Here is an 11,565-nt window from a genome sequence, read left to right as displayed (position 1 = left end):
TTTAGCCTATTGGCTAACACACTAACACCTTTTAGCTCATTACCATATATGTCAACTACTGCTAAACCAAGTTTGTGGCTAATCATCTCCCAACTATTTTATCCTAAAATATCTAAGCCTAGCATCAGTTCAGTATTGCTGTGGTTCCCTGGTATCATTATGTACCAACTCCCCTCTTAAGAAAGATATCCCCAGTTCCCTGAAATCTAGCTTAACCGTTGGGCCAATTTCTCTATGCTGAGGGTCATAGACCCATGCTGCACTTATGCTAACCTGTGTAAGCCAATCGTTCACAGAATATACGCCTGTCAGCCCGAGATAGCTGTCTCTTCTTCAGCCCTTCCCCTTTCTGCTGGTATTGGGAAAGACCCAACCAAACAGAAACACTGAGTTTCAGGACAGGACTAACAGCCCCCTTATACATAGATGGTGTCATGGAGAGCATGTGTCAGAGATGCTCCTTCCAGGCTATCACAGAACTGAGGAGGAGCAATGGCTGGCTACTAAGATGACTATGACTATTGATGACTGTGGTACATGACAAATGACAGAGTGTGGTGAGGAAACAACTACTACACCTAGGGGCCTTCTTCTTTCTTCCTGCCTCAGTGTACAACACGATTTGAATTATCCATGTGTTGTGGTGAGAGGATTATCCCCCAAGAAGGGCTGGGATATGAAGAGGGAATGAAGATACTCAGCATTCTGGAGGAGGAAGAGAGAAAGGAAACATCTCCCTTCCTTGCTGCCTGTGCAAAGACAGAGGGAGATCCTGAAATGTTGAAGAAGAGAAGTAAGTGGTACAAGGTGATGATGGTCAAACACCAACAGAGATATCAGAGATAAAGCAGGAATGGATCTGCTCCCCAGTATGAAATGAGGATGATGGAGGATCACCTAGAACCACAGTGCACCAGGCTGGCTGCTCTTTGACAATGTCTCCATCCTGATGCTGCATCAGCATGTGAACATAACATTACAGCAGCATAACTCCATTCTCAAGGGTGAGTTCAATCCTTGAGAAGGCCACTTAGGGATCTGGGGCAAAAAAATTGGTCCTGCTAGTGAAGGCAAGGGACTGAACTTAATGACCTTTCAAGGTCCCTTCCAGCTCTATGAGATAGGTATATCTCCATTTATTATTCAGCACAATCAGTGCAAAGAAATGGCTTGGGATCCCGGATCATATTGTGCTTAGACTGACGACCAAGCGACTCCCCCTCAGCTTTTGTAGCCCCTGTGGATTGAAGCCCATCCTTGCAGTGAATGTAGCAGAAAACCTTGATACTTCTGGAAGTCTGGCCACTTTGCCCATTGTTTCTAATGGTGGCTCAGGTTACCTGGCAACGTGACAGCAGAGTCCCTTTGGGGAGAATTCTCATATGGTCACCCAAGCATATAAAGGTGATTGCAATGTTAGTGTTGCCAACCCAGAGGGCCTGAGGGGGGGCAACAGCATTCGTTGCCCGGTGTGCGTCGCACCAATAGACACACCAGGGTGGAGAAGCAAACCAAATTTATTCAAGAGCTCTGAATAGGCACTAGGAGACCAGCATGTCTCAAATCAAGCGCAGCAAATACAAGCAAGTTTCCCATTTTATATTCCAAGCTGTTTCTGTGTAAGCCTTTGTTCTCCCCCTACGTCTCCCTTCCTGACAGCGGTTACAGCAGGCATTACGTTGTGGCGTGTGAGAAAAGTTCTTGTCTGCATGCTTATCTTCGACCTTGCAAGCTCTACGTAGTAGGCTTTTCCCTCCCCCTTTTCCCCCTTGTTATCACTACTGCTTCTGCTAGTGTGAGCGAAACTGCAGCTGTCTGCTAAAAAGCTAACTGTTACATATTCTGCTTCAGCATTTAGGCATGTAGGTAGGTTAGCATGTAGGTAGGTTAAAGTTCACAAGATGGAGTTACTGTGGCTCACTTAGACCCAGAGCAGGGGGGTTTCATCGGCACTTATGGCCTTCCATCCCCCCGAGTTACCTGGTAGCTATGCCTAGTGACACCAACAATTTCCTCCTTGGAGAACACTCAACAAACCTTTGGCAGAGTTTTCTCATACTCTAAAGACAAAATACGATTAAGCTCCATGCAAGTGGGATCATTAATGAGAGGGTATAAAGGAACTTCTGAGGAATGGGAGGTACAAATCTTATGTATGAGCACTTTACAGTAAGCGAGCAAAAGAAAAAGAACAAGACATATCACAACACCTGTGAGCAAGAGGCGAACAATGCCTCCCCCTAGTCCAGGTAACCAACCCCAAAGGGAATCAAAAATAGTGACTTCTCCCTCCTGGGCCTTCCACTGGTTCAAGGCCTATTCGGGTAACAAGATGTGCTTGTTAATATCCTGTGAAAACTCTGGGTATAGGTACAACATTCTTCTCCAATAAGGGCACAGCCCCGTGAGGCTAACACATAATCTAGGGCCTGGCGGTTTTGCAGAGCCAGCAATCAAAGCTGGTACAGCTCAGAGCTTATGCCTTTTTCTATGGCCAGGGTATCATTGGCAAACTGGGTGAGAAATTTAGAAAGTCTCCTGTAGAGTTGGGTTAGCCGTCCACCCCATAAGTAGGGAGGAATATCATTCCAAACCTGTCTCCTTCTCCAATGGGTTCAATGGTAGCTCTCAAGGACTGATAGTACCTGGGGCGACCTGAGGGAGCCTGGGTTAGAACATGGAGGGGAGGAGCGAGATAGCCTTTATAACAGCTACCATGCCAACCATGAGGAACCCATTTGTAGGCACTTTTACCACAAATCCAGAATGCTTCACCCTAACTAGCCTTTCCATTGTTACCTTGTAGGTCCCGTAGGGTGGCTTGTGGGGAAAGGGCAAAAATGCAGCGCCGGTTTGCCAACCGGTGGCATTTAGTACAGCAACAGTGAGACTTATACCAGGACCAATATAAAATCTACATGTACTAATGCCGGCAAACCAGGTATGATTACTGGAACTGGCTTGCTGAAAACATATGAGACCCGTGGTGGAGAGCATAAATGAATGGGTTGGGGCTTCCGAGTGCTATTATAGTGGGAAGTCCAAGAGCCATTGTGTAGGTCATAAGGAGATTCCACAGTACAGTTGGATCGCAAACTTTAATTGTCAGAGGTGCTGCTGCTGGTAACCATCCACCTTTGACAAAAGTCTGACCAATTTAGGGGAATTACTCTCCAGGGCAAGCCAGCTGAATGGTGGGGAGTCTGGGCACATATCCAACAGTGGGAGAGATTGAACTCATGGGCAAAGGCAATTTTTAGGGCCTCATAGGTATTGGTAGCCGTATCTGCAGGGATGGCTCCCCATCCTGCATGCGATGTGGGTGAAACAGTAGGTAACAGAAGGATTGCTTCTGTGACAAAAAGGAATGTTGTGAGAGACCCTAAACCTGAACCCATATTGTAATTACAACAACCCAAATGCCCAGAAGATAAGAATTATTGACACCAAACCAATCAAAAAAAGGACCAGGACCATAGGCTAGGTCGGCCTTCTCTGAATAGATAGAACCAATGCTCAGCGTTTTCACAGGGAGTGAGCTGTGGCTGTTTAGAGAGATCACCAGGCATTCCCAGCTACCCTTACTGTCTTTTGAATAACAGCTTAAGTCCCAAATCGTCACTGGCAGTCTTCTCTGCAGGCTGGACAGTCCACTGTTCAGGAGTGGGTACTGCTTTCAGTCGAGAGCGATGAATCCAGTTCTTGTGTCCTTCGACCTTTGCTACCGTGTGTGAGACCAGCAGGACGGTGTGGGTTCCCTTCCACTTCTCTTGGAGAGGCTTGTCCTTCCAGGTCCAAACAAGAATGGAGTCACCAGGCTGTAAGGAGTAGACCAGGGCATCCAGCAGAAGAGGCTGTGAATCTTTGGTGTACCTGTGAAGAGAAGAAAGAACAGCAGACAGAGAGCACATGTACTGAGACAAGAACCCACACCCCATTTCCCACTCTCCTGCCAGAACCGGTGTACCGTTCAGAGGCCATGCCCTTCCAAACATAACTTTGAAGGGACTAAGCCCTAACCTGCCCTTGGGGAGAGCACGAATGTGGAGTAACACAAGGGGCAAAGCATCAGGCCACCTAAGAGAGGCCTCCTGACAGACCTTTGAGAGGTGTCGCTTGAGTGTCTGATTTGTGCGTTCCACTACTCCACTGGCTTGTGGTCGCCATGGTGTGTGGAGCTTCCAGGGGATTTGCAAGGCACTTGATATCTTTTGAACAACTTGAGATGTGAAGTGTGTTCCGTTATCAGATTCCATCCACTGGGGGAGTCCAAAGTGAGGAATGATCTCCTTGACAAACTTAAGAGCCACCATTTTGGCACTGTTGTTACGACATGGGAAGGCTTCGGGCCATCCGCTGAATTGATCCACCAAGACGAGGAGGTACCTGTACCCTTGGGTCCGGGGAAACTCAGTAAAGTCTATTTGCCACACCAATCCTGGGCCTGGGGTAGGTTCCAGAGTGGCTGGCAACACTGCTGCTCCTGGTCGAGGGTTATTCTTTTGGCAGATTAAACATTCAGCTTGTACCTGGGATGCTAGGGGTTTAAGTCCAGAGGTTAAAAAATATTTATTCATAAGCTGGGTAAGAGCCTATCTGCCTGCGTGGGTGGTTTGATGCAGTTTTTGCAACACTGGTCGGATCAGGCCCTTGGGCAGGAGGATTTTTCCCTCTGTGGAATAAAGCCATCCCTCCTTTTCCTGGAGACTGAGCCTGTCAGCCAGGTTTCTGTCATCATGGAAGTACTGAGGAGCTGCAAGCTCACCTACTGATGGGATGAGGGCATGCATTTGGGCATTCTCGTCTGTTGGTGATTTCAGGGTAGCAGTGCGCTTGGCTTCCCTGTCTGCTCTGGCATTGCCCTTGGTTACATCTTGATCTTCCTTTTGATGGGCTCTGCAATGCACCACTTCTATTGCTGAGGGGAGTTGTACCACTTCTAACAGCCGGAGAATTTGAGACCCATGCTTAACTGGGGAGCCTTGGGCTGTTAGCATCCCTCTTTGCTTCCACAGACCAGCATGAGCATGCAATACCCCAAAAGCATACTTTGAGTCAGTAAAGATATTAACCCATTTGTCTTTTGCCAGCTTGAGTGCATGAGTCAGGGCCACTAGTTCAGCAAGTTGGGCAGATGTCCCAGCAGGTAAACTCTCAGCTTCCACGGTATCATGAAGGGTCACAATAGCATAACCTGCCCTCCTTTGCCCATCCACAACGGCACTACTGCCAACAGTATACCATTCCAAGTCAGCATTTGGGAGTGGTTGATCTTTTAAATCTGGGCAGCTGGAGAATTGGGTATCTATGATTTCCACACAGTCATGTTCCTGCTTTTCTGTCTCTGGTAGCAGGGTAGCTGGATTAAGGGAGGGACAGGTTTGCAGGGTAACTTCAGGGTTCTCTAACAGTTTTGCCTGGTACCGAGCAACCCGAGCCTGTGTGAGCCAGAGACCACCCTTAGTGTCCAGCAGGGCTTGGACCATATGGGGAATATACACTTGCACAGTTCCTCACAGTGTCAGTTTTTCAGCTTCCCCAAGCACTAGGGCAGTGGCTGCATACTCAAGCATACTGGCCACCCCTTTGCAACTTGATCCTGTTGTTTAGAGAAATATGCCACAGGACGTTTCCAGGTGCCTAATAACTGAATAAGCACTCCCAGGGCTACCCCTTTCCTTTCATGCACATACAGTTGGAATGGCTCAGAGAGATCCGGCAAACCCAGGGCTGGGGCTTCCATTAACTTCCTTTTCAAGATTTTAAATGCCATGTCCACTTCTGGGGACCAGTGAAAGGGGTCATGATCTGCTCCCTTAACACATTCATACAAAGGTTTAGCCCACAGTCCTACTTTGGGATACATATTTTGCAAAAGCCTGCCATGCCCAGAAATGCCCTGAGCCGTTTATGGTTGCTTGGTATAGGAACTTGGCAGATAGCCTCCTTTCTTTCATTTGAGAGCTGCCTCTCTCCCTGCCTTATGTGAAATCCCAGATACTGTACTTCTGAGAGAGCAATTTGAGCCTTGCTCCGAGCTACCCTGTATCCTTGGAGTCCAACAAAGTTCAGGAGGCTTACAGTGGCTTTGAGACAAGGGATCAGACCCACAGCAGCAATTAGCAAATCATTTACATATTGCAGGAGGAGGACTCTGTCCAAATTATTCCACTCCTCCAAGTCTCTGGCCAGAGCCTGGCCGAACAGAGTGGGGGAATTTTTAAATCCCTGGGCCAATACTGTCCAGCAAAGCTGCTTTTTAACCTTTCTGATATTCTGTTGAATATCTCCTGAGATTGGGTGTCGACTGGAATCGTGACTGAGCTTGCTAGCTATATTTTTCAGTTAACTCATTCTGTTCTTTTTCCTTCTCCCTTTCTTGGCTTCTTTTAACTTACAAAGGAACCTTCCACTCTTCACTCATACACCTTTTCCCAACAATGAACACATACATATTGCCATTATACACCCTTCCAGTAAATAACTGGAATAACTATACAGAGCTTTGAAGCAACAAACCAGGACGAGCACACCCACTTTTGAGGATTCCACTCGATACAACCTCTGGTGTCCAATAGCTTTCCTTTTTAAACCTTAAATGCCTTCTCTGTCCCTTCTCCTTAGCCTTAGCTATAACCTGATTCCATCCACCTCAGACAACAAGGTTTTCATAAGTATATTGCAATCATCCCAGTCAGGCTTATGGCTTGCTAGACACCCTTCAAAGATTGAAATAAACTTGCTTGGATTCGTGGAGAATTCCCCTCCTTCTGCCTTAAAGGCAGCTAGGTGCACTGGGTTAAAAGGAACATGCGAATACACTGACACAATCTGGGCTGCACGATCCTGCATTCCTGGATGGGCTACCACATTCTCAGTAATCAACAGATACAATCCCACCAAGGGGGTACTCTCTGGAGCCTGTGGGGGTGTTGGAGCCAAAGGGGATACTGATTCTGCCATTACAACTGTGGGAGGGTTCTGGGGATTAGCAGCAGGTACTACCGAGTTTGTCGGAGTCAAATGGCACCTGTGCAAAATATCAGGCCTATTTCTTAACATCATAAACGTATACGCATAGAGGTGTTCATTCCATTTACCTGTTTGCTGACAAAACAAAAGTAACTGAAGGATTGTGTTGTAATTAAGTGATCCTTCCGGTGGCCACCTTTCCTGGCACTCTAGCTGATATTAAGGCCAGTCAACTCTACAGAATCTTTTTAATTTACTTCTAAGCATCGAATCTGACCCAAACACATCCCAATTTGTTAGGATGCAGTCTAAGGGCGTACACTGTGCCCCGCCGGCTGTACTCTGTCCCTGTCCCATACTCTAGGGAAACACTGGGCGTCCCCAGGTAAAAACAGGTAAAGTCCTCACTGGACTGTTCCTACCTTATCCAAGGGTCCAGTTCCTCACTGTCACCCCCAACTGCTTCTCCACTACTCAAGTGTGTTGCACCGTTGTGCCCTCCGGGGTTGATCACACCACGTCTCAGCCGAGGCCCCCGATGAAGTCACTGGTGCGCGCTGGGCACTGGTCATCGCCGTAATCCATTGACCGCCAGGAGGGATCTGGGCAAGGCTAAATTTCAGCCTCAAGCCCCACGTTGGGCGCCAAAACTGTTGCCGGCCCAGAGGGACCGAGGGGGGCAACAGGGTTCGTTGCCCAGTGTGCGTCGCACCAATAGACACACCAGGGTGGAGAAGCAAACCAAATTTATTCAAGAGCTCTGAATAGGCGCTAGGAGACCAGCATGTCTCAAATCAAGCACAGCAAATACAAGCAAGTGTCCCGTTTTATATTCCAAGCTGTTTGTATGCAAGCCTTTGTTTTCCTATCCTTACCCCTCCCTGCCCAACAACGGTTACAGCAGGCATTACATTGTGGCATGTGAGAAAAATTCTCGTCCGCATGCTTATCTTTGACCTTGCAAGCTCTACGTAATAGGCCTTTCCCTCCCCCTTTTCCCCCTCGTTATCACTACTGCTTCTGCTAGTGTGGGCGAAACTGCAGCTGTCTGCTAAAAAGCTAACCATTACATATTCTGCTTCAGCATGTAGGCTGTTAGCATGTGGGTAGGTTAAGGTTCACAAGATGGAGTTACTGTGGCTCACTTAGACCCAAAGCAGGGGGGTTTCATCGGCACTTATGGCCTTCCATCCCCCCGAGTTACCTGGTAGCTATGCCTAGTGACGCCAACACTAGACATGGGGAATCGTGATGTTAAAGAGACACTTTTGTTTATGCAGGTGCATGAGGCAGGAATCTGTATAAGCATATTAAAAAAATGAAGAGGAAGAAGAAGACATCTCTATTCTGGTGTCATTCTCTTCTCACTTACCCCAGTTTTATAAAAGTGCAGCTCGATTGACTTCAGTGCAGTTATTTCTGATCTATGCTGGGGTAAGTGAGACTCTTTAAAAGCCGTAAATCTTCATTTAATTTCAAATGTTCACACAGTTAATGTAATTCAATCTTCATTGTACCTCTTTCTTTCTCTCTTTCTTTCTTGTTATTGAATTTTTTCTGAAAAACAGATAAAAAATCAGAAGAACAGAACGGTAAAGAACTGGTCAGGGGGAGGGAAGAGAAAGGAGGGACATGGCAGGAATGGGGAAGAAGAACAATATCTCATTTTCCATCCACAAGGAATTAATAAAATGTTATTAAAAATGTGGAACTAATCTTTTCAAATTTGTCTGAGGTCCCTCTTTGAAACGTTACCTGCCCTTTAGCTGCTCAGTCAACCAAGTTGTTGCCATCTTCTATCCCCAGCGGCAATCTGATTATCTGTTCACTAGTAGCTGAACCCCCGTGCTGTTGCACAGGTGTAATTTGTAAAGTCATGTGTGTCAAAAAGCCCAAAATGACTGAGAACTTAAACATTGAATGATAACAGAACATGAATCCCACTAATAATTGAACTTGTTCACAATCTGAACTGAAAGAGCTCAGGTACATTCTTGTAACTGTTTCCATCACTTTGCACAAACTCAATAATCAAAGGTTCTGAGTGACTTTTGGGGTTATTGCGTGTGCTGATGGTTGTGTTGATTTGTATGTGGGTTGTGTTGTGCTGGGAGATTTGTGCTGATTTTTGTGCATGAATACTTTTCAAAATCTGGCCTTTAGGTATTTTTGAAAATGTTACCCATAAATTCTAAGTGTTGTATGGCTGTCAGAAAGAATGGGGCATTTCTTGCAGAGAAATGGAAGTACTATGAGATTCTCTTTAGAACAGAGTTGAGAAATAGGTTGATAATATTAAACCTACAATTGTGTTATTGATTCCATATCTACAAAAATGATGGTGCACACATAAAAAGTGGCCATGAGGCGTGTTTAATTTCTGTTCCTAGTATGCATTAAAGTCAGGCATGGTTTCATAACAGAATGATAACACTTAGTTGTTATATAGCACACATTATCATAGATATTAAAGAATTTTGTGAAGTATCTTACGTATCATTATCTCCATTTTACACATGAGCAGATATAGAGAGCTCATAAATTACAAATCAAATTAAGAAAATATAAGTGGCATCCTCACCAATGATTTCATAGAGTAGGGAACAGGGGCACAAAGAGAGAAAGTGACAAGCCCAAGGTGAAGGACTGGATATCATTAAACCCCCCAAAAAACGGGACTACTTGTGGCACCTTAGAGACTAACACATTTATTTGAGCATAAGATTTCATGGGCTACAGCCCACTTCATCGGATGCATAGAATGGAACATATAGTAAGGAGATATATATACACATACAGAGAACATGAAAAGGTGGGAGTTGCCTTACCAACTCTAAGAGGCTAATTAATTATGATGAGCAATTAAGATGAGAGTTGAGAGGGCAACTCCCACCTTTTCATGTTCTCTGTATGTGTATATAACCCAAGTCTCCGGAATCAAAGAGTGGCATTTAATTCCCTAAGTCTCCACTCATAATCTCAGACATTTTCACTAAAGTAATATACAAGAATGTTCAGGAGGCTTAGGCGAGATGTGTTCAACCATACAGATACCAGACAATAGGAACATTTCCAATGTGATTGAACTTAGGCACTTTTGAAAATTTTACCCAGAATACCTCCATCATCTAGAGTCTTGACTCAACCATTGGGATGGTGACCAGCAGGGGGAAGCCAAAATTAAAATGTAGACTGTTTTGAAATGGAAGTTAGATTATAAATTGCAAAATGTGTTTTATTTCCCCAAGATGAAACCTGCAGCAAATAAATGCCAGGGGAATCAAACAACCATAACAGAATTCATCCTCCTAGGATTTGGGAATCTCCCTCAACTGCAAACCCTTCTCTTCCTGCTCTTTCTGGTGATCTACATTGTGACCATGGCCGGGAACATCCTCATCATAGCAGTAGTTGTGGCTGATCAGCACCTTCACACCCCCATGTACTTCTTCCTGGGGAACTTGTTCTGCCTGGAGACCTGCTACACCTCCACCATCCTGCCCAAAGTGCTAGCCAGTCTCCGGACTAGAGACAGAACCATCTCATTTAGTGGTTGCATCACACAATTCTATATCTTTGGTTCTCTGGCATCTACAGAATGCCTTCTCTTATCTGTGATGTCTTACGATCGATATTTAGCCGTACGCAAGCCATTACATTATGCAGCCTTTTTGAATGGCAGATTCTGCCTCCAGTTGACAGCTTGCTCTTGGGTAAGTGGATTTCTGGCTCCTTTGCCAACGATGTTACTAATATCACAATTAACATTCTGTAGCCCCAGTGAAGTTGACCATTTCTTCTGTGATTTAAGCCCAATAATAAAACTGGCCTGCAGTGACACCTTCATGCTGGAAATTTATGCTTTCGTACTCTGCTCCATACTTACACTGCCTCCATTTCTATTGACATTGGTATCTTATGTTTCCATCAACACCACCATCCTGAGAATCCCTTCCACCACTAGGAGACAGAAGGCCTTTTCCACCTGCTCCTCTCACCTCATTGTGGTGACAATTTTCTATGGGACTCTAGTCATTGTGTATCTGCTATCAGACTCTGATGCACTGAGGGACCTGAACAAAAAGTTTTCTGTTTTCTATGGAGTCCTGACCCAGTTGGTCAACCTCCTCATATACAGCCTGAGAAACAAGAAGGTGAAGGAAGCCTTGAGGAAAAAAGCCTTGGATTTTTTTGTCTTTTGCAAGAAATCAGATATTTCTAGCTAATATAAAAAATGGGCCAATCATGGGGATATCATTTTGGAAACTCAAATCATATGCATAGCCCATATTCAGCTCTATGATCCTTTTGAACTTATGACTCTCTGGATCAGGACTTCCTTGATGCCATGGTGGAGTATGGGTGTTGCCTACCTCTGGCCATCTGACAGAATTTGGAGAAAAATTAGGAGAAGAAGCCAAATCTTGAGTCATGCACTACACCCCCACTCCCACGCTATTGTCTGAAGCATAAGATGTATCCTCCCTGAACTTTGATTAGTTATTCTCTGACTGTGGACGACTTTTCAAGTAAACATCTTGAACAGCTCATGAGAATAAAAGAATTAAAAATTTACTCTTTAATTAATTTAGC

The 11,565-nt window shown here is 45.3% G+C and overlaps 1 protein-coding gene across 1 annotated transcript; it reads left to right on the top strand.

Moving 5' to 3' along the window:
* The first annotated feature begins 10,220 nt into the window (after nt 1-10,220).
* LOC128845994 (olfactory receptor 6F1-like) lies at nt 10,221-11,198 on the top strand. Its single transcript, XM_054045090.1, has one exon. It carries the CDS (start codon nt 10,221-10,223, stop codon nt 11,196-11,198), a length of 978 nt encoding a protein of 325 aa, XP_053901065.1.
* The last annotated feature ends 367 nt before the right edge of the window (nt 11,199-11,565 follow it).

The sequence above is a fragment of the Malaclemys terrapin genome, chromosome 12 (genome assembly GCF_027887155.1).
Source record: "Malaclemys terrapin pileata isolate rMalTer1 chromosome 12, rMalTer1.hap1, whole genome shotgun sequence".
NCBI classification, from domain to species: Eukaryota; Metazoa; Chordata; order Testudines; family Emydidae; genus Malaclemys; species Malaclemys terrapin.
This window is presented reverse-complemented; position numbering and strand designations above follow the sequence as displayed.